Source organism: Hippocampus guttulatus, chromosome 7 (genome assembly GCF_054856545.1).
Source record: "Hippocampus guttulatus isolate MCC_2025c chromosome 7, RoL_Hgut_1.0, whole genome shotgun sequence".
Lineage (NCBI taxonomy): Eukaryota > Metazoa > Chordata > Actinopteri > Syngnathiformes > Syngnathidae > Hippocampus > Hippocampus guttulatus.
In genome coordinates, this window is record NC_141267.1 from 17,946,070 (window position 1) to 17,964,911 (window position 18,842).

At 50.7% G+C, this 18,842-nt stretch overlaps 1 protein-coding gene and 38 non-coding genes across 39 annotated transcripts; all 39 read right to left on the bottom strand.

Annotated features, from left to right (window-relative positions):
* Positions 1 to 173: 173 nt before the first annotated feature.
* Positions 174 to 17,266, bottom strand: myoc (myocilin). Its single transcript, XM_086115984.1, has 5 exons — positions 16,584 to 17,266; positions 13,898 to 13,963; positions 13,657 to 13,731; positions 2,085 to 2,296; positions 174 to 1,628 (listed from the first exon to the last, which is right to left on the bottom strand). Exons 1-5 carry the CDS (start codon positions 17,044 to 17,046, stop codon positions 1,044 to 1,046), a joined length of 1,401 nt encoding a protein of 466 aa, XP_085972110.1. The 5' UTR covers positions 17,047 to 17,266; the 3' UTR covers positions 174 to 1,043.
* On the bottom strand, positions 3,771 to 3,842 carry trnap-agg (transfer RNA proline (anticodon AGG)). Its single transcript has one exon. It is a non-coding gene; the product is annotated as a tRNA-Pro (tRNA).
* On the bottom strand, positions 3,959 to 4,030 carry trnap-agg (transfer RNA proline (anticodon AGG)). Its single transcript has one exon. It is a non-coding gene; the product is annotated as a tRNA-Pro (tRNA).
* On the bottom strand, positions 4,493 to 4,564 carry trnap-ugg (transfer RNA proline (anticodon UGG)). The gene has a single exon. It is a non-coding gene; the product is annotated as a tRNA-Pro (tRNA).
* Positions 4,662 to 4,733, bottom strand: trnap-agg (transfer RNA proline (anticodon AGG)). The gene has a single exon. It is a non-coding gene; the product is annotated as a tRNA-Pro (tRNA).
* On the bottom strand, positions 4,831 to 4,902 carry trnap-agg (transfer RNA proline (anticodon AGG)). The gene has a single exon. It is a non-coding gene; the product is annotated as a tRNA-Pro (tRNA).
* Positions 5,010 to 5,081, bottom strand: trnap-cgg (transfer RNA proline (anticodon CGG)). The gene has a single exon. It is a non-coding gene; the product is annotated as a tRNA-Pro (tRNA).
* On the bottom strand, positions 5,404 to 5,475 carry trnap-agg (transfer RNA proline (anticodon AGG)). Its single transcript has one exon. It is a non-coding gene; the product is annotated as a tRNA-Pro (tRNA).
* trnap-agg (transfer RNA proline (anticodon AGG)) lies at positions 5,584 to 5,655 on the bottom strand. Its single transcript has one exon. It is a non-coding gene; the product is annotated as a tRNA-Pro (tRNA).
* Positions 5,951 to 6,022, bottom strand: trnap-agg (transfer RNA proline (anticodon AGG)). The gene has a single exon. It is a non-coding gene; the product is annotated as a tRNA-Pro (tRNA).
* On the bottom strand, positions 6,130 to 6,201 carry trnap-ugg (transfer RNA proline (anticodon UGG)). The gene has a single exon. It is a non-coding gene; the product is annotated as a tRNA-Pro (tRNA).
* Positions 6,299 to 6,370, bottom strand: trnap-agg (transfer RNA proline (anticodon AGG)). Its single transcript has one exon. It is a non-coding gene; the product is annotated as a tRNA-Pro (tRNA).
* Positions 6,478 to 6,549, bottom strand: trnap-cgg (transfer RNA proline (anticodon CGG)). Its single transcript has one exon. It is a non-coding gene; the product is annotated as a tRNA-Pro (tRNA).
* On the bottom strand, positions 6,681 to 6,752 carry trnap-agg (transfer RNA proline (anticodon AGG)). The gene has a single exon. It is a non-coding gene; the product is annotated as a tRNA-Pro (tRNA).
* trnap-agg (transfer RNA proline (anticodon AGG)) lies at positions 6,860 to 6,931 on the bottom strand. Its single transcript has one exon. It is a non-coding gene; the product is annotated as a tRNA-Pro (tRNA).
* Positions 7,043 to 7,114, bottom strand: trnap-agg (transfer RNA proline (anticodon AGG)). The gene has a single exon. It is a non-coding gene; the product is annotated as a tRNA-Pro (tRNA).
* On the bottom strand, positions 7,410 to 7,481 carry trnap-agg (transfer RNA proline (anticodon AGG)). The gene has a single exon. It is a non-coding gene; the product is annotated as a tRNA-Pro (tRNA).
* Positions 7,589 to 7,660, bottom strand: trnap-ugg (transfer RNA proline (anticodon UGG)). The gene has a single exon. It is a non-coding gene; the product is annotated as a tRNA-Pro (tRNA).
* On the bottom strand, positions 8,612 to 8,683 carry trnap-agg (transfer RNA proline (anticodon AGG)). The gene has a single exon. It is a non-coding gene; the product is annotated as a tRNA-Pro (tRNA).
* Positions 9,159 to 9,230, bottom strand: trnap-agg (transfer RNA proline (anticodon AGG)). The gene has a single exon. It is a non-coding gene; the product is annotated as a tRNA-Pro (tRNA).
* On the bottom strand, positions 9,543 to 9,614 carry trnap-agg (transfer RNA proline (anticodon AGG)). The gene has a single exon. It is a non-coding gene; the product is annotated as a tRNA-Pro (tRNA).
* On the bottom strand, positions 9,722 to 9,793 carry trnap-cgg (transfer RNA proline (anticodon CGG)). The gene has a single exon. It is a non-coding gene; the product is annotated as a tRNA-Pro (tRNA).
* On the bottom strand, positions 9,886 to 9,957 carry trnap-agg (transfer RNA proline (anticodon AGG)). The gene has a single exon. It is a non-coding gene; the product is annotated as a tRNA-Pro (tRNA).
* On the bottom strand, positions 10,065 to 10,136 carry trnap-cgg (transfer RNA proline (anticodon CGG)). Its single transcript has one exon. It is a non-coding gene; the product is annotated as a tRNA-Pro (tRNA).
* On the bottom strand, positions 10,240 to 10,311 carry trnap-agg (transfer RNA proline (anticodon AGG)). The gene has a single exon. It is a non-coding gene; the product is annotated as a tRNA-Pro (tRNA).
* On the bottom strand, positions 10,419 to 10,490 carry trnap-cgg (transfer RNA proline (anticodon CGG)). Its single transcript has one exon. It is a non-coding gene; the product is annotated as a tRNA-Pro (tRNA).
* On the bottom strand, positions 10,776 to 10,847 carry trnap-agg (transfer RNA proline (anticodon AGG)). Its single transcript has one exon. It is a non-coding gene; the product is annotated as a tRNA-Pro (tRNA).
* trnap-agg (transfer RNA proline (anticodon AGG)) lies at positions 10,945 to 11,016 on the bottom strand. The gene has a single exon. It is a non-coding gene; the product is annotated as a tRNA-Pro (tRNA).
* On the bottom strand, positions 11,114 to 11,185 carry trnap-agg (transfer RNA proline (anticodon AGG)). Its single transcript has one exon. It is a non-coding gene; the product is annotated as a tRNA-Pro (tRNA).
* trnap-cgg (transfer RNA proline (anticodon CGG)) lies at positions 11,293 to 11,364 on the bottom strand. The gene has a single exon. It is a non-coding gene; the product is annotated as a tRNA-Pro (tRNA).
* Positions 11,665 to 11,736, bottom strand: trnap-agg (transfer RNA proline (anticodon AGG)). Its single transcript has one exon. It is a non-coding gene; the product is annotated as a tRNA-Pro (tRNA).
* On the bottom strand, positions 12,029 to 12,100 carry trnap-agg (transfer RNA proline (anticodon AGG)). Its single transcript has one exon. It is a non-coding gene; the product is annotated as a tRNA-Pro (tRNA).
* Positions 12,208 to 12,279, bottom strand: trnap-ugg (transfer RNA proline (anticodon UGG)). Its single transcript has one exon. It is a non-coding gene; the product is annotated as a tRNA-Pro (tRNA).
* Positions 12,377 to 12,448, bottom strand: trnap-agg (transfer RNA proline (anticodon AGG)). The gene has a single exon. It is a non-coding gene; the product is annotated as a tRNA-Pro (tRNA).
* Positions 12,768 to 12,839, bottom strand: trnap-agg (transfer RNA proline (anticodon AGG)). Its single transcript has one exon. It is a non-coding gene; the product is annotated as a tRNA-Pro (tRNA).
* trnap-agg (transfer RNA proline (anticodon AGG)) lies at positions 12,947 to 13,018 on the bottom strand. The gene has a single exon. It is a non-coding gene; the product is annotated as a tRNA-Pro (tRNA).
* trnap-agg (transfer RNA proline (anticodon AGG)) lies at positions 13,124 to 13,195 on the bottom strand. The gene has a single exon. It is a non-coding gene; the product is annotated as a tRNA-Pro (tRNA).
* trnap-agg (transfer RNA proline (anticodon AGG)) lies at positions 13,344 to 13,415 on the bottom strand. Its single transcript has one exon. It is a non-coding gene; the product is annotated as a tRNA-Pro (tRNA).
* Positions 13,513 to 13,584, bottom strand: trnap-agg (transfer RNA proline (anticodon AGG)). The gene has a single exon. It is a non-coding gene; the product is annotated as a tRNA-Pro (tRNA).
* Positions 17,267 to 18,842: the final 1,576 nt, after the last annotated feature.

Sequence of the window (18,842 nt, forward strand, 5' to 3'; positions counted from 1 at the left end):
AACAAAACTTTTTTTTAGGGGAAAATGCGGGATTAGTTGCTATGTAGCCTATATTTCAATCGGTCGTGTATGAAAACAAGTCTTAATTTAGTCACACAATTTAAATTTGGAACCAAGGATTTTGCGACCAAGTCTTTGTGTTGCCCTGCCTCTCAGACACTGACGAGCACACATCATTTTAAATACTTTTTATTTCAAAATAACAATTTATATTAGCTGACTACAGTGTCCATGCAATATCATGTCAACTATTCGCACACTGTACACTTTCGTATTTAAGTGTACACGCACACACTCATCAATCAATCATTTTGTGCGACGAGTTGCGTGTCAAGGGCACGCCCAAGCAGCAGGTGGCGCCATCAACCCCTCGAAACCCATCGGAAGAAAGGCATTTCCTGGGAAAAGGCACACTAATGACGGCAAAGGCAGCGCCATCGTTCATGTACGGTACGTCATACTCAACGACACTCTTTAGTACAATAGTAGGTAAACTTTCACGTAGCGGTATGGACACAAATAAACACAAACCTCAGGTACAAAAATAATTCCTCTGGGGTACTGGTGCGCTTGGCCTGCCTGCCTGCCAGTTCACAAAAAAAAAAAAACGCGGTTTACCTCAACGTAATGTTTATACCTTTCAACTTGATTGTAATATATTTTTTTGGTTTTACTTGTTTTCCATTTTACTTTAAATTTGGACTTAAATGAACATTTTGTTTAATTTTTTTTAAATCAAGTACATGTAAAAGTGGTAAACATGCAGTCTTGTTTTTGTTAATAGGTTTTCACTCAAATGTTAGATGTTTAATTTCCATTTTTAAATAATTAAAATGTTAAGAAACATGATTTTTTAAAAAACAAACCCGTCAAAACCTGAAGTTAACAGGTAAAACTCAAGTTATAACGTAACAAAAAAAAAAAAGTGGTGAGCTTCTGTAGCCCTTTAGCTAGCAGGCAGTCTCCTCAACACGACTCTGAGTCTTTGAAGCGAGCGGAGCGAGTTAAAGTCACTTGACGTAGGGGGGGGGGGGGGGCTGCTCTCAGGCCTCGGCTGGAGGGCGCCCCAGCCTCAGGTCATAGGAGACCATGTGGAAGTTATCCCAGGCGAAGAGCTTCTTCTGCGCAGGGTTGTAGTCAATCATGCTATTGTAGCCGTACTTGTTTTTGAAGGGGACTGCCAGGGGGTGCCCGCTGCTGGTCGCCGTGTCGTACATGTAGTTGATGGTAGTGTTGGCCGCCCCGTAGCTGGCCACGGTGTAAAGGCGGCCACACACCAGGAATGCATTGGCCACGCCGTTCTTGCGGATGTTGGTCTCCCAGCTCTTGGTCACCCGCAAGTCGTGCGGGTCCAGCTGGGAGAGCACCACAGCCCCCTTGGCCTTGCTGGTGGAGTAGATGGCCCACAGGCCGCGCTCATCTACCGCCAGGTCAATGTCGGTGTAGCCGCCCCACGCGTATGGGAACTGGCCGTGGAAGCCGGCATGCGGCAGGTCACGCCGCGCAGCCACGCTCTCTGACGCCAAATCGAAACGGATCAGTGTGCGGCTGCGGCGCCGCTGGTAGTACAGGGAACCGCGGTACAGGACGGCGCCTGTCCCCTCCAGGGGTTCCGGCAGCAACACCACCTGCATGACGCCACACAAAAGTCAGTATTTTAATTGAAATCCATGACCCCCCCAAAAAAGAATAGGACTCAAAAGGAAACTAGTTTAGTTTCAAATATTGATTGATTTGCGAAAATTAAGTGTCTAACCTTGAGAAACTAAAGTTTAACGATTTCAAAACAAAAAAAATGTCACATAACCATATCATCTACATTGCTGGGAAAAGAAGAATTCAATTTCTGTTTGACTTCAAATTCTTGGGAAAAATATGTCTCAAATCATTCACGTTTTGTTGGGGGAAAAAATGGGCCACGAATGCTGTAGTTTCATATTTTCCCCTCAAAGTCAATTTGAATTTCTGATCGTCAGACAGTCGCAGGGCATTTAGACAACATTTCCAAGGGGGATAAATACACCAAAAAAACATCACCAATTATAAACCCAAACAATTCCCTAGCAGAGGAAAAGAATAGCCACCTTGGTGGGATACCCCTTGGAGAGCTGCTCCATGTCTTCGTATCCAAACAGCTGCCTGACGTCTGAGCCAACCGTGTCGATGCGCCACACCATGCTGGACCCGTACGGCGCCGCGGCCTCGGAGTCCTGCATCCATATGCCGTATTTGCCTGCGATGCTGTCGGCCTTCCTGTGAGTGACGGGCTCCGACACGGACACCAACACGCCACAACCTGGACCACCGAGCACAGCGTCAAATTACAGGTCGGTGCGTCAGGACGAGCTTATTAAGAACAACTGTATTTAATTTTCAGGTGCAATACATTTGAATTGAATAATTATTTAACCCTTTCACGCACAGTGATTACTACTGTGGACAGCTTATGATGTTATCAGGTTACAGGGTGCATGAAAGGGTTTAGTACAGACAAAAAAAAGTCCTATATTTAAGAGCTATGTTGATTTCAAACTGCATATATGAAAGTGACTTACATTAATATTAAATATACTTTTTAAGAATATATTTTTTTATGATCACTTAGGCCTATTATATATTTTAATGTTGGTCATGATGGTGGTACGTGAAGAGCGAATAATTTCTCGAGGTGTAAAAAGTTTCAGTGTACGACCGGAGCTACGTGACCCTGAGATCGTGAGGACATCTGAGGTACTGTTGGCATGAGAGCAGCCAGAATTTGGCGGGAAAAAGAGCGGTGGTGCTTTCCGGCCAGGTGCAGGATTTGGCAACAGCAGCGTTTTCAATTCCAACTTGCACGTGTGGAGTGCATGTGCAATGATCCCCCTTATCCTCTCTGGCATGACGCAGCTATTCTGGAACCCAACGCAATGCTATTTATGAATAGCGCTATTTGCTTTGGGGTTGTCACCATAGGGGCAACTTTTTATGGGTGTTATGTTTGTGGGTGTCATGTTTGTAGGCCAGACAAGAGGAAGGACCGACTTAACAGTGTCCCTGACGTCATTGTTTTTACTCGAAAGCTGCAAACAAAAAGTAGCCAAAAGTGGAAAAAATGCAAAAAAAAACTTGGATGCAGTTTCTGTTGGCAAAATAAAGTCAGCGTCTTTGACATTTTTACTGGCACCATGACTTTGTTTAGTTTTAGTTTTGGCCCACTGTGAATCAAACCTCGAGACCAATAAGCCAAAAACTGAAACGGACCCCATTACTTGCAGCTGATTGATGGGCAACAGCAAAAGTAAATGAGGGTCATTTTGGAGTTGAACTTGGTACCGCTCGCACCCGAAGCGAGAATCATACCACTAGTCCAACGACCCACATTAGGGAAATTATGTACCCCATTACTTGTCGCATGGTGGCCCATGTGACAGCAGAGACATGATTGAAAGCCAATGGTGTCAAAAGTAGGGCCACACGAGGGAACTGATTTAACCCATTACTTGTCGTATGGTGGCCCATGTGATGGCTGGCAGGTGTAAGGTGGGGCATGATTGAAAGCCACCGGTGTCAAAAGTAGGGCTCGTCCAGGATTGAAAGCCACCGGTGTCAAAAGTAAGGCTCGTCCAGGGGCTGAACCCGGGACCTCTCGCACCCGAAACGAGAATCATACCCCGAGACCAACGAGCCACATGAGCACCTTGATGTACCCCATGACTTGTCTGGTGGCTCATGTGACGGCTGGCAGGTGTAATGGGGGTCATGATTGAAAGCCACTGGTGTCAAATGCAGGGCTCGTCCGTGAGTTGAACCCGGGACCTCTCGCACCCTAAGCGAGAATCATACCCCTAGACCAACGAGCCACATAAGCACCTTGATGTACCCCTTGAGTTGTTGTCTGGTGGCCCATGTGACGGCTGGCATGTGTAACGGGGGGGGGGGGGGGGGTCATGACTGAAAGCCACTGGTGTCAAAAGTAGGGCTCGTCCGGGAGTTGAACCCAGGACCTCTCGCACCCTAAGCGAGAATCATACCCCTAGACCAACGAGCCACATAAGGGAACTGATTTACCCCATGACTTGTTGTCTGGTGGCCCATGTGACGGCTGGCAGGTGTAAAAGTGGGGGACATTATTGAAAGCCACCGATTTTCCAGGAAGGGCTCGTCCGGGAGTTGAACACGGGACCTCTCGCACCCTAAGCGAGAATCATACCCCTAGAACAACGAGCATCTTGATGTACCCCTTGAGTTGTTGTCTGGTGGCCCATGTGGCGGCTGGCATGTGTAATGGGGGGGGGGGGGGTCATGATTGAAAGCCACTGGTGTCAAAAGCAGGGCTCGTCCAGGAGTTGAACCGGGGACCTCTCGCACCTTAAGCGAGAATCATAGCCCTAGACCAACAAGCCACATAAGGGAACTGATTTACCCCATGACTTGTTGTCTGGTGGCCCATGTGACGGCTGGCAGGTGTAAATGTGGGGGACATTATTGATTGCCACCGGTGCTCCAGGAAGGGCTCGTCCGGGAGTTGAACCCGGGACCTCTCGCACCCAAAGCGAGAATCCTACCCCTAGACCAACGAGCCACATGAGCATCTTGATGTACCCCTTGACTTGTTGTCTGGTGGCCCATGTGACAGCAGGCAGGAAAAACATGACTGAAAGCAAAAGGTGTCAAAAGTGGGGCTCGTCCGGGAGTTGAACCCGGGACCTCTCGCACCCTAAGCGAGAATCATACCCCTAGACCAACGAGCCACATGAGGAAACTGATTTACCCCATGACTTGTTGTCTGGTGGCCCATGTGACGGCTGGCAGGAGAGCCATGACTGAAAGCCAATGGTGTCAAAAGTAGGGCTCGTCCGGGAGTTGAACCCGGGACCTCTCGCACCCTAAGCGAGAATCATACCCCTAGACCAACGAGCCACATGAGCATCCTGATGTACCCCATGACTTGTTGTCTGGTGGCCCATGTGACGGCTGGCAGGTGTAAAAGTGAGGGACATTATCGAAAGCCACCAATGCTCCAGGAAGGGCTCGTCCGGGAGTTCAACCCGGGACCTCTCGCACCCGAAGCGAGAATCATACCCCTAGACCAACGAGCCACATGAGCATCTTGATTTACCCCATGACTTGTTGTCTGGTGGCCGATGTGATGGCTGGCAGGTGTAAGGTGGGGCATGATTGAAAGCCACCGGTGTCAAAAGTAGGGCTCGTCCAGGATTGAAAGCCACCGGTGTCAAAAGTAAGGCTCGTCCAGGGGCTGAACCCGGGACCTCTCGCACCCGAAACGAGAATCATACCCCGAGACCAACGAGCCACATGAGCACCTTGATGTACCCCATGACTTGTTGTCTGGTGGCTCATGTGACGGCTGGCAGGTGTAAAACTGGGTGACATTACTGAAAGCCACCAGTGCTCCAGGAAGGGCTCGTCCGGGAGTTGAACCCGGGACCTCTCGCACCCTAAGCGAGAATCATACCCCTAGACCAACGAGCCACATAAGCACCTTGATGTACCCGTTGAGTTGTTGTCTGGTGGCCCATGTGACGGCTGGCATGTGTAACGGGGGGGGGTCATGACTGAAAGCCACTGGTGTCAAAAGTAGGGCTCGTCCGGGAGTTGAACCCGGGACCTCTCGCACCCTAAGCGAGAATCATACCCCTAGACCAACGAGCCACATAAGGGAACTGATTTACCCCATGACTTGTTGTCTGGTGGCCCATGTGACGGCTGGCAGGTGTAAAAGTGGGGGACATTATTGAAAGCCACCGATTTTCCAGGAAGGGCTCGTCCGGGAGTTGAACACGGGACCTCTCGCACCCGAAGCGAGAATCATACCCCTAGAACAACGAGCCACATGAGCATCTTGATGTACCCCTTGAGTTGTTGTCTGGTGGCCCATGTGACGGCTGGCATGTGTAATGGGGGGGGGGGGGGGGGTCATGATTGAAAGCCACTGGTGTCAAAAGCAGGGCTCGTCCAGGAGTTGAACCCGGGACCTCTCGCACCCTAAGCGAGAATCATACCCCTAGACCAACAAGCCACATAAGGGAACTAATTTACCCCATGACTTGTTGTCTGGTGGCCCATGTGACGGCTGGCAGGTGTAAATGTGGGGGACATTATTGAAAGCCACCGGTGCTCCAGGAAGGGCTCGTCCGGGAGTTGAACCCGGGAGCTCTCGCACCCAAAGCGAGAATCCTACCCCTAGACCAACGAGCCACATGAGCAACTTGATGTACCCCTTGACTTGTTGTCTGGTGGCCGATGTGATGGCTGGCAGGAGAGCCATGACTGAAAGCCAATGGTGTCAAAAATAGGGCTCGTCCGGGAGTTGAACCCGGGACCTCTCGCACCCTAAGCGAGAATCATACCCCTAGACCAACGAGCCACATGAGCATCCTGATGTACCCCATGACTTGTTGTCTGGTGGCCCATGTGACGGCTGGCAGGTGTAAAAGTGAGGGACATTATCGAAAGCCACCAATGCTCCAGGAAGGGCTCGTCCGGGAGTTGAACCCGGGACCTCTCGCACCCGAAGCGAGAATCATACCCCTAGACCAACGAGCCACATTTACCCCATGACTTGTTGTCTGGTGGCCGATGTGATGGCTGGCAGGTGTAAGGTGGGGCATGATTGAAAGCCACCGGTGTCAAAAGTAGGGCTCGTCCAGGATTGAAAGCCACCGGTGTCAAAAGTAAGGCTCGTCCAGGGGCTGAACCCGGGACCTCTCGCACCCTAAGCGAGAATCATACCGCTAGACCAACGAGCCACATGAGCACCTTGATGTACCCCATGACTTGTTGTCTGGTGGCTCATGTGACGGCTGGCAGGTGTAAAAGTGGGTGACATTACTGAAAGCCACCAGTGCTCCAGGAAGGGCTCGTCCGGGAGTTGAACCCGGGACCTCTCACACCCTAAGCGAGAATCATACCCCTAGACCAACGAGCCACATAAGCACCTTGATGTACCCCTTGAGTTGTTGTCTGGTGGCCCATGTGACGGCTGGCATGTGTAACGGGGGGGGGGGGTCATGACTGAAAGCCACTGGTGTCAAAAGTAGGGCTCGTCCGGGAGTTGAACCCGGGACCTCTCGCACCCTAAGCGAGAATCATAGCCCTAGACCAACGAGCCACATAAGGGAACTGATTTACCCCATGACTTGTTGTCTGGTGGCCCATGTGACGGCTGGCAGGTGTAAAAGTGGGGGACATTATTGAAAGGCACCGATTTTCCAGGCAGGGCTCGTCCGGGAGTTGAACACGGGACCTCTCGCACGCTAAGCGAGAATCATACCCCTAGAACAACGAGCCACATGAGCATCTTGATGTACCCCTTGAGTTGTTGTCTGGTGGCCCATGTGACGGCTGGCATGTGTAATGGGGGGGGGGGGGGGGGTCATGATTGAAAGCCACTGGTGTCAAAAGCAGGGCTTGTCCAGGAGTTGAACCGGGGACCTCTCGCACCCTAAGCGAGAATCATACCCCTAGACCAACAAGCCACATAAGGGAACTGATTTACCCCATGACTTGTTGTCTGGTGGCCCATGTGACGGCTGGCAGGTGTAAATGTGGGGGACATTATTGAAAGCCACCGGTGCTCCAGGAAGGGCTCGTCCGGGAGTTGAACACGGGACCTCTCGCACCCAAAGCGAGAATCCTACCCCTAGACCAACGAGCCACATGAGCATCTTGATGTACCCCTTGACTTGTTGTCTGGTGGCCCATGTGACAGCAGGCAGGAAAAACATGACTGAAAGCCAGAGGTGTCAAAAGTGGCTTTCAATCATGCCCCACCTTACACCTGCCAGCCATCGTCCGGGAGTTGAACCCGGGACCTCTCGCACCCTAAGCGAGAATCATACCCCTAGACCAACGAGCCACAATTGCATCCTGATGTACCCCATGACTTGTTGTCTGGTGGCCCATGTGACGGCTGGCAGGTGTAAAAGTGAGGGACATTATCGAAAGCCACCAATGCTCCAGGAAGGGCTCGTCCGGGAGTGAACCCGGGACCACTCGCACCCGAAGCGAGAATCCTACCCCTAGACCAACGAGCCACTGGTGTCAAAAGCAGGGCTCGTCCAGGAGTTGAACCGGGGACCTCTCGCACCCTAAGCGAGAATCATACCCCTAGACCAACAAGCCACATAAGGGAACTGATTTACCCCATGACTTGTTGTCTGGTGGCCCATGTGACGGCTGGCAGGTGTAAATGTGGGGGACATTATTGAAAGCCACCGGTGCTCCAGGAAGGGCTCGTCCGGGAGTTGAACCCGGGACCTCTCGCACCCTAAGCGAGAATCCTACCCCTAGACCAACATGAGCATCTTGATTTACCCCATGACTTGTTGTCTGGTGGCCGATGTGATGGCTGGCAGGTGTAAGGTGGGGCATGATTGAAAGCCACCGGTGTCAAAAGTAGGGCTCGTCCAGGATTGAAAGCCACCGGTGTCAAAAGTAAGGCTCGTCCAGGGGCTGAACCCGGGACCTCTCGCACCCGAAATGAGAATCATACCCCGAGACCAACGAGCCACATGAGCATCTTGATTTACCCCATGACTTGTTGTCTGGTGGCCGATGTGATGGCTGGCAGGAGAGCCATGACTGAAAGCCAATGGTGTCAAAAATAGGGCTCGTCCGGGAGTTGAACCCGGGACCTCTCGCACCCTAAGCGAGAATCATACCCCTAGACCAACGAGCCACAATTGCATCCTGATGTACCCCATGACTTGTTGTCTGGTGGCCCATGTGACGGCTGGCAGGTGTAAAAGTGAGGGACATTATCGAAAGCCACCAATGCTCCAGGAAGGGCTCGTCCGGGAGTGAACCCGGGACCACTCGCACCCGAAGCGAGAATCATACCCCTAGACCAACGAGCCACATAAGGGAACTGATTTACCCCTTGAGTTGTTGTCTGGTGGCCTATGTGACGGCTGGCATGTGTAATGGGGGGGGGGGGGGGGGGGTCATGATTGAAAGCCACTGGTGTCAAAAGCAGGGCTCGTCCAGGAGTTGAACCGGGGACCTCTCGCACCCTAAGCGAGAATCATACCCCTAGACCAACAAGCCACATAAGGGAACTGATTTACCCCATGACTTGTTGTCTGGTGGCCCATGTGACGGCTGGCAGGTGTAAATGTGGGGGACATTATTGAAAGCCACCGGTGCTCCAGGAAGGGCTCGTCCGGGAGTTGAACCCGGGACCTCTCGCACCCTAAGCGAGAATCCTACCCCTAGACCAACGAGCTACATGAGCATCTTGATTTACCCCATGACTTGTTGTCTGGTGGCCGATGTGATGGCTGGCAGGTGTAAGGTGGGGCATGATTGAAAGCCACCGGTGTCAAAAGTAGGGCTCGTCCAGGATTGAAAGCCACCGGTGTCAAAAGTAAGGCTCGTCCAGGGGCTGAACCCGGGACCTCTCGCACCCGAAATGAGAATCATACCCCGAGACCAACGAGCCACATGAGCATCTTGATTTACCCCATGACTTGTTGTCTGGTGGCCGATGTGATGGCTGGCAGGAGAGCCATGACTGAAAGCCAATGGTGTCAAAAATAGGGCTCGTCCGGGAGTTGAACCCGGGACCTCTCGCAACCTAAGCGAGAATCATACCCCTAGACCAACGAGCCACATGAGCATCCTGATGTACCCCATGACTTGTTGTCTGGTGGCCCATGTGACGGCTGGCAGGTGTAAAAGTGAGGGACATTATCGAAAGCCACCAATGCTCCAGGAAGGGCTCGTCCGGGAGTTGAACCCGGGACCTCTCGCACCCGAAGCGAGAATCATACCCCTAGACCAACGAGCCACATTTACCCCATGACTTGTTGTCTGGTGGCCGATGTGATGGCTGGCAGGTGTAAGGGGGGGCATGATTGAAAGCCACTGGTGTCAAATGCAGGGCTCGTCCGGGAGTTGAACCCGGGACCTCTCGCACCCTAAGCGAGAATCATACCGCTAGACCAACGAGCCACATGAGCAATGTGGTGGACCCCTTGACTTGTTGTCTGGTGGCCCATGTGACGGCTAGCAGGTGTAAAAGTGGGTGACATTATCGAAAGCCACCAATGGTCCAGGAAGGGCTCATCCGGGAGTTGAACCCGGGACCTCTCGCACCCGAGGCGAGAATCATACCACTAGACCAACGAGCCACACGGTGGACCCCTTGACTTGTTGTCTGGTGGCCCATGTGACAGCAGGTAGGTGTAATGGGGGGGGGGGGGTCATGATTGAAAGCCACTGGTGTCAAAAGCAGGGCTCGTCAGGGAGTTGAACCCGGGACCTCTCGCACCCTAAGCGAGAATCATACCCCTAGACCAACGAGCCACATAAGCATCCTGATGTACCCCATGACTTGTTGTCTGGTGGCCGATGTGACAGCTGGCAGGTGTAAAATTGAGGGACATTATCGAAAGCCACCAATGCTCCAGGAAGGGCTCGTCTGGGAGTTGAACCCGGGACCTCTCGCACCCGAGGCGAGAATCATACCACTAGCCCAACGAGCCACATAAGGGAACTGATTTACCCCATGACTTGTTGTCTGGTGGCCCATGTGACGGCTGGCAGATGTAAATGTGGGGGACATTTTTGAAAGCCACCGGTGCTCCAGGAAGGGCTCGTCCGGGAGTTGAACCCGGGACCTCTCGCACCCTCAGCGAGAATCATACCCCTAGACCAACATGAGCATGTTGATGTACCCCTTGACTTGTTGTCTGGTGGCCCAAGTGACGGCTGGCAGGTGTAATGGGGGTGGGGGGGGTTATGATTGAAAGCCACTGGTGTCAAAAGAAGGGCTCATCCGGGAGTTGAACCCGGGACCTCTCGCACCCTAAGCGAGAATCATACCACTAGACCAACGAGCCACACGAGCAATTTGGTGGACCCCTTGACTTGTTGTCTGGTGGCCCATGTGACAGCAGGTAGGAGGGCCATGACTGAAAGCCAAAGGTGTCAAAAGTGGGGCTCGTCCGGGAGTTGAACCCGGGACCTCTCGCACCCTAAGCGAGAATCATACCCCTAGACCAACGAGCCACATGAGGAAACTGATTTACCCCATGACTTGTTGTCTGGTGGCCCATGTGACGGCTGGCAGGAGAGCCATGACTGAAAGCCAATGGTGTCAAAAGTAGGGCTCATCCGGGAGTTGAAACCGGGACCTCTCGCACCCTAAGCGAGAATCATACCACTAGACCAACGAGCCACACGAGCAATTTGGTGGACCCCTTGACTTGTTGTCTGGTGGCCGATGTGACGGCTGGCAGGTGTAAAAGTGAGGGACATTATCGAAAGCCACCAATGCTCCAGGAAGGGCTCGTCCGGGAGTTGAACCCGGGACCTCTCGCACCCGAAGCGAGAATCATACCCCTAGACCAACGAGCCACATTTACCCCATGACTTGTTGTCTGGTGGCCGATGTGATGGCTGGCAGGTGTAGGGGGGGGCATGATTGAAAGCCACCGGTGTCAAAAGTAGGGCTCGTCCAGGATTGAAAGCCACCGGTGTCAAAAGTAAGGCTCGTCCAGGGGCTGAACCCGGGACCTCTCGCACCCGAAATGAGAATCATACCCCGAGACCAACGAGCCACATGAGCATCTTGATTTACCCCATGACTTGTTGTCTAGTGGCCGATGTGATGGCTGGCAGGAGAGCCATGACTGAAAGCCAATGGTGTCAAAAATAGGGCTCGTCCGGGAGTTGAACCCGGGACCTCTCGCACCCTAAGCGAGAATCATACCCCTAGACCAACGAGCCACATGAGCATCCTGATGTACCCCATGACTTGTTGTCTGGTGGCCCATGTGACGGCTGGCAGGTGTAAAAGTGAGGGACATTATCGAAAGCCACCAATGCTCCAGGAAGGGCTCGTCCGGGAGTGAACCCGGGACCTCTCGCACCCGAAGCGAGAATCATACCCCTAGACCAACGAGCCACATAACGGAACTGATTTACCCCATGACTTGTTGTCTGGTGGCCCATGTGACGGCTGGCATGTGTAACGGGGGGGTGGGGGGGTCATGACTGAAAGCCACTGGTGTCAAAAGTAGGGCTCGTCCGGGAGTTGAACCCGGGACCTCTCGCACCCTAAGCGAGAATCATACCCCTAGACCAACAAGCCACACAAGGGAACTGATTTACCCCATGACTTGTTGTCTGGTGGCCCATGTGACGGCTGGCAGGTGTAAATGTGGGGGACATTATTGAAAGCCACCGGTGCTCCAGGAAGGGCTCGTCCGGGAGTTGAACCCGGGACCTCTCGCACCCAAAGCGAGAATCCTACCCCTCGACCAACGAGCCACATGAGCATCTTGATGTACCCCTTGACTTGTTGTCTGGTGGCCCATGTGACAGCAGGCAGGAAAAACATGACTGAAAGCCAAAGCTGTCAAAAGTGGGGCTCGTCCGGGAGTTGAACCCGGGACCTCTCGCACCCTAAGCGAGAATCATACCCCTAGACCAACGAGCCACATGAGCATCTTGATTTACCCCATGACTTGTTGTCTGGTGGCCGATGTGATGGCTGGCAGGTGTAAGGTGGGGCATGATTGAAAGCCACCGGTGTCAAAAGTAGGGCTCGTCCAGGATTGAAAGCCACCGGTGTCAAAAGTAAGGCTCGTCCAGGGGCTGAACCCGGGATCTCTCGCACCCGAAATGAGAATCATACCCCGAGACCAACGAGCCACATGAGCACCTTGATGTACCCCATGACTTGTTGTCTGGTGGCTCATGTGACGGCTGGCAGGTGTAATGGGGGTCATGATTGAAAGCCACTGGTGTCAAATGCAGGGCTCGTCCGGGAGTTGAACCCGGGACCTCTCGCACCCTAAGCGAGAATCATACCCCTAGACCAACGAGCCACACGAGCAATGTGGTGGACCCCTTGACTTGTTGTCTGGTGGCCCATGTGACGGCTGGCAGGTGAAAAAGTGGGTGACATTATTGAAAGCCACCAGTGCTCCAGGAAGGGCTCATCCGGGAGTTGAACCCAGGACCTCTCGCACCCTAAGCGAGAATCATACCCCTAGACCAACGAGCCACATGAGCATCTTGATTTACCCCATGACTTGTTGTCTGGTGGCCCATGTGATGGCTGGCAGGTGTAAGGTGGGGTCATGATTGAAAGCCACTGGTGTCAAATGCAGGGCTCGTCCGGGAGTTGAACCCGGGACCTCTCGCACCCTAAGCGAGAATCATACCGCTAGACCAACGACCCACATGAGCAATGTGGTGGACCCCTTGACTTGTTGTCTGGTGGCCCATGTGACGGCTGGCAGATGTAAAAGTGGGTGACATTATCGAAAGCCACCAATGGTGACAGCAGGTAGGAGGGCCATGACTGAAAGCCAAAGGTGTCAAAAGTGGGGCTCGTCCGGGAGTTGAACCCGGGACCTCTCGCACCCTAAGCGAGAATCATACCCCTAGACCAACGAGCCACATGAGGAAACTGATTTACCCCATGACTTGTTGTCTGGTGGCCCATGTGACGGCTGGCAGGAGAGCCATGACTGAAAGCCAATGGTGTCAAAAGTAGGGCTCGTCCGGGAGTTGAACCCGGGACCTCTCGCACCCTAAGCGAGAATCATACCACTAGACCAACGAGCCACACGAGCAATTTGGTGGACCCCTTTACTTGTTGTCTGGTGGCCGATGTGACGGCTGGCAAGTGTTTCTAACCTGTGTATTGTTCGGGAGCCGGAACTTCAGTCACCTCAGCCTTGACCTCCTGGAAGCCCTGCTGCCACACAGAGTCTGTCACGCATGCATGCGCGCGCGCACACACACACACACACACACACACACACACACACACACACACACACACACACACACACACACACACACACACACACACGTTGAAGAGTCAAAATTGATGAGCTCACAAATCCGATGCCAGATTATAGGAGGACCACCTGACCTCTCAAATTGCTGCCGTCACCCAGCCTATTGGGACGCGCCATCAGGCGGGACATGGGGTTCGAACCTGAACACAAAAACATGAACTTTGAGTCAGGTGTTTCTATAATGTCATGGACAAGTTCAGCTGTGCTCGACTGAACCTTGACCATGACACTTGTTGACCAGTTTATACTTTGGTGCTGAAGGAACTGGTCGTCCATGAAGGTGCACATTTGCTTCTGCCTATTCAGCTGTTATAATACAAACTACAATGATGCAGTGGCTGGTAACTCAAAAACCTTTTTTTTTACATCCTGGAAGGACGTTTTTTTGGGGGAGATCGGTGGATTCTTCCCAAAAGTGCCGATATAAAGATGAACTGTCAACATAACCACGAACTGGTAGTTGGTGAGGCCATGTGAGGGCAACAGCAGGGAATGTGACAGAAGGAAGTGGACACCCACCCTCTCGACGCATTCCCAGCTGCTGTAGAGACAGTCAGTCGGAAAACGACATGACGCTCCGGACACTGCAGACACCCTGCCGGGCGCCACCGTTCGTCACGCATTCACTCCATTCATTGCGCGTCCAATAATTTTTCCTCAATATTCCAATTTGGATTGATTTTTTTTAGGGCATCTTTGTTCATGCTATTGCAACGTATATTGAGCAAGCCAGCTATACCGACACATTTGAGCGCCTCATTGTTGGCCATGAACGTGGGCATGTCACGGAGAACTGTAAAATCAATGATTTGCCCAGCCCTAATGAACCCAATTTATTGTGTTATTGCTTTCCCATGGAAGTTGAGAGAGAGAGAGAGAGAGAGAGAGAGAGAGAGAGAGAGAGAGAGAGAGAGAAATTGAGAGAGTTCAAAGCACGTTGCATGCTTCCTGGAGTGGCGCACAAATGAGCTTTAATGATGCAGAAAACCTTTTTTTAATGGCTTTCAGGCAGAGGCTTGTGAAGACATGCTGGCAAGAAATGCCAGCGACATGGGAAAAGTCAAACGGGACAATGTTTGGAAAACACAACAGAAGAAAAATCAAAAGGTTACTGGACAAAGCCATTCATCAGCACTGCAGGTAAACACATTCTCATCCCCAGTTTGTGTGTGTGTGTGTGTGGTCCAGATGTGCCTCTGTCTTTGTCTACTACAAAGGGATTCCCATGGACCCCTTCTCTGGTTAAGAAATTTAATTCCGACCAAATAATTTTGATAAAGTCCAATATAAAAGAGTTCCATTTGCCCGACTAAAAATAATTCCGTCCAAATTTCACGCCACAAATTGAACTTTTGTCTCAAGGCAACAGTTTACTTTGCAGATGCGTGAGAGGATATATTACATATGCAAAGGGTGTTTGGGAAGCGCGGGGGGGGGGCAACAGACTAACTTTGGGGGTTAATTAAATGGCTGCTTGCCCCCCTGCAAACGCAACACCAGAGATTAACCTCCTTGGCTCCTTGTATGGAGCTGCCCTCCTTCACTGGCGTCATTAAAAGCCTCGAGCGCGTGACCTCCGCTTCCAGGCTCTAATCGCATCCACCCCCCTTTCCACACCTTCAAGTACTTCGCACCCCGTTTGCCATGCAAAGGAAAGCAGCCATCAATCATAAAGGCTCATGAAGACTGAGACGACCCACAGGGAGTAAGCCAAGCCGTGTGTCTGTTTACGCACCAACATTCATTTTAAAACATTAGTCTCTCCCCCGGGTGGATCATCTTACTCCAATCCTAAAGGCTCGCCACTGGCTCCTAATTAGCCAGAATAGATATTAAAATTTGGCTACTGGTCGAAAAAAAAATCATTGAATCATTTGGGTGCTGATTACATTAAAGAAATGCTACTTGAATATAAGCGAGCTTGTGTGTGTGTATTTATCTATCTTTGTATCTATTGATCTATACAGAGAGACAGGAAGATCCAACCTTTAATTCAAGTGCATTTATTCCACGGAGAAAGAAATCCGACATTAAGAAATAATTCTTTTACATCATCAAATCATGCATGCCACAATTATTAGCACCCCAGATGTGAATATTTTGCCCCGCCACCCTTTTGCCCAGCAAAGCAGCGCCCGATCTTCTCTTTCAGCAAAATGAATTAAAGAAAGAGGAATCTTCAACCATTCTGACCCGGCTCCGACCCGGCTCCACTCCTCTGCGCTCTCCTCTTTAGCTCAGTCCACAGGTTTTCAATAGGGTTGAGGTCTGGGGACTGAGATGGACATGGGAGGAGCTTGATTCTGTGTCTGGTGAACCATTTCTACGATTTCAGTTTGCTTCTGTAATAAAAAATCAAATTCGTTTTGACATCTTAACCAGGGGTGCCAATAATTATGGGGGTGGGGCCACTGTGTCTATGTACGTGCAGTACACGTGCACGCACACACACAAACACACACACACACACACACACACACAAACACACTTTCTTTCCGCTTTAAAATGAACCGTCGTTGAATTGCAACACAACTCATGTACTAGGATACATATCAAATCGTTTTTTATTGGAGATGCACACCAAATTCTGACCGATCACTGTGCTGCATGTCACAACTGAGATTGAGACTAACCAATAAGACAAAAAGTGACATTCATCTCAATTTGTGTGCCGTTCGTAATGAGGGACATGTAGACTGAACGGTTCTATGGAGTGGCACACACGTGGAGTGATCTTGCGTACTCAGTTGTGCTTCTTACCTCCAGCAGGTCTCATCAGACCACTGTCAGGCACGGCGGGGGTCTGCGGCGGGCACGGTCTGCTCCTCAGCCTCTCCGTCTCCCTCAGCATCTCCTCCAAGCGTCTCTGAAGCGAGCCCGTCTCTCTCTGCAGCCGCTCCTTCTCACCCTGCAGCAGGTTCCTCTCGCCCACCGCACGGTTCAGCGCCTCGCGGAGCCGGGCCCCCGCGTCCGCCGAGGAGGCGGGGGCCTCCTCTCCGGTCAGCTTGGACACCAGCGCTTCCAGTAAGGTGAGCCTGGTTTTGATGCCCTCCACCTCGGGGCCTCCGGCATGGGGGCAGCTGGCCTCGGCGGGGCTGGCCACGGTGAAGGTGTACTGGCATCGCCCGCTCCGGTCGTTGCCCCTCCAGAGGGCGGCGCGGTCCTGGGCGTCACCTCGTGGGGCCAGGAGCCCCACGAGGCACATGGAGAGCAGGAAGAACATGATGCAGGAATGACGAGCAAATGAATTTCTTCAGGTATGTGTTTCTGTCGTTCCCCTCGCGCGCAGGTTGCTTACACTGATCTCTCCCAGTGCCGCTCGCCGATATTTATACGGTGAGTGGAAGAGGTGAAAAGGAGGGAGCGAGAGAGTGAGGGAGGGGAGAAAGAAAGATGGATTTACGGGAGGAGATGGAGGCTTGTGTGTGGCTATTCTTTCATCGTGGCTTTATCCCCCCACGGCAAACAAACAGCCTCCACTTTATTTGTAAAGGGCGCTGTGTGTTTTTCTTTAATAACCCTTGGTGTAATTGTTGGGATATGGCCCGCGCATTCCAAGAAAGTCAGGTCGGGGAGGGGTGGGGGGGGGGCTCATTGGATACGGTTACTGCAGTTTCCCCTTTCGTTTGGCTAGGTGGGGGGGCGGTGTTTGGAGGGGGGACGAAGGCCAAAGGTGGTAACAAGGCAGAATAGGTTGCCCTGGGTCTCCTTTACTGGCATAGGCAAGAAACCGGAGTGAATAAAAGTATGCTGGTTAATTATTTGAAATTCAAGAAAAACAACAGTTAAATACACAATATGCATATACATTTATCCATTTTTAGAATTTCGAACTGAATGATTGGTTCATAATTTTACTCAAAGTAAAAAAAAAAATATGGGTCAAATAAAATTGTTTTCCAAGATTAACTTTTAAAAATAATTGGTTCACCAATTTATTGTAAATGATGAAATAAAAAGTATGAGTTCGATTTTAAAAAATGTAAGCCAACATTTTTTGTCGAAAATAACTAATAATAATACATTTTATTTATAAGCGCCTTTCAAGACACCCAAGGACACTTTACAATAACAAAAAACACAAAACAATACGGGTTGAGCAGTGGCAGCCAAAACGCGCCAGCGATCACTCAACCCGGAGGTCAGAAAGAAACCACAGGGGAGGAAAGAGAGGGAGAAAAAAACCCCTCATTTTGAGGACAATTTGAGTGAGGCAAAAAAAAACTGGTTGATTTACTGCAAATAAGTAATTTCACGTATGCATGGAACATTTTTTTTAATAAGAAGAAATAGAAGGGAGTAAAATTACATTATTAAAATAATTGGTTAACATATTGCAAATAAAATGAGTCAATTATTTTTTAATAACTGGTTGATTTATTGTAAATGATAATTTTTTAAAAAATATTAAAATAAGCATTTACCAGTGAGTTTAAATTTGATTTTTAGATAATTTATATATTAATATACTGGTAAATTTTAAAAATGTCAAAAATTGATTTCATATCATATTATATCTTTTTTTTTAAACAAGCACAAATGAGCCCAAACACAAAAATACATCCGCACCTGTGCTCTATGGACAAGTTTTGTGACATGCTTGGGAAATCATTTTACCGTGAGCAAAGAGTGAAATTAAATTATGAGATGTTGAGTTAAGAATTTTGAGGCAAAAATAAAAATAAAAGCCTTCCAACGCTTCCAAACAACGCATTCCAAGGTAAATAATTTAATTCAATTCATTCATTCATTCAATAAATCAACTCAATACAAAGTGCATGCACGCACGCACGCGTATATACACACTCACGCACACACAAACACACACTGAATGAAAGCCGAGTTGGCCGACAGGTCGTTTTTGCTGCCGCTCGCCCTTGATCTCTCCGCAAGTTGAATCGCTAGCTCACTTTGAGCGTCATGCGATAGCCACGGTGATCCCATTTATTTTCAGATGAGCAGCACGATGAGAGATTCGCGCAAGCCAGCCTTCAAAAAATGCAGACGGGGGCCTCCTCA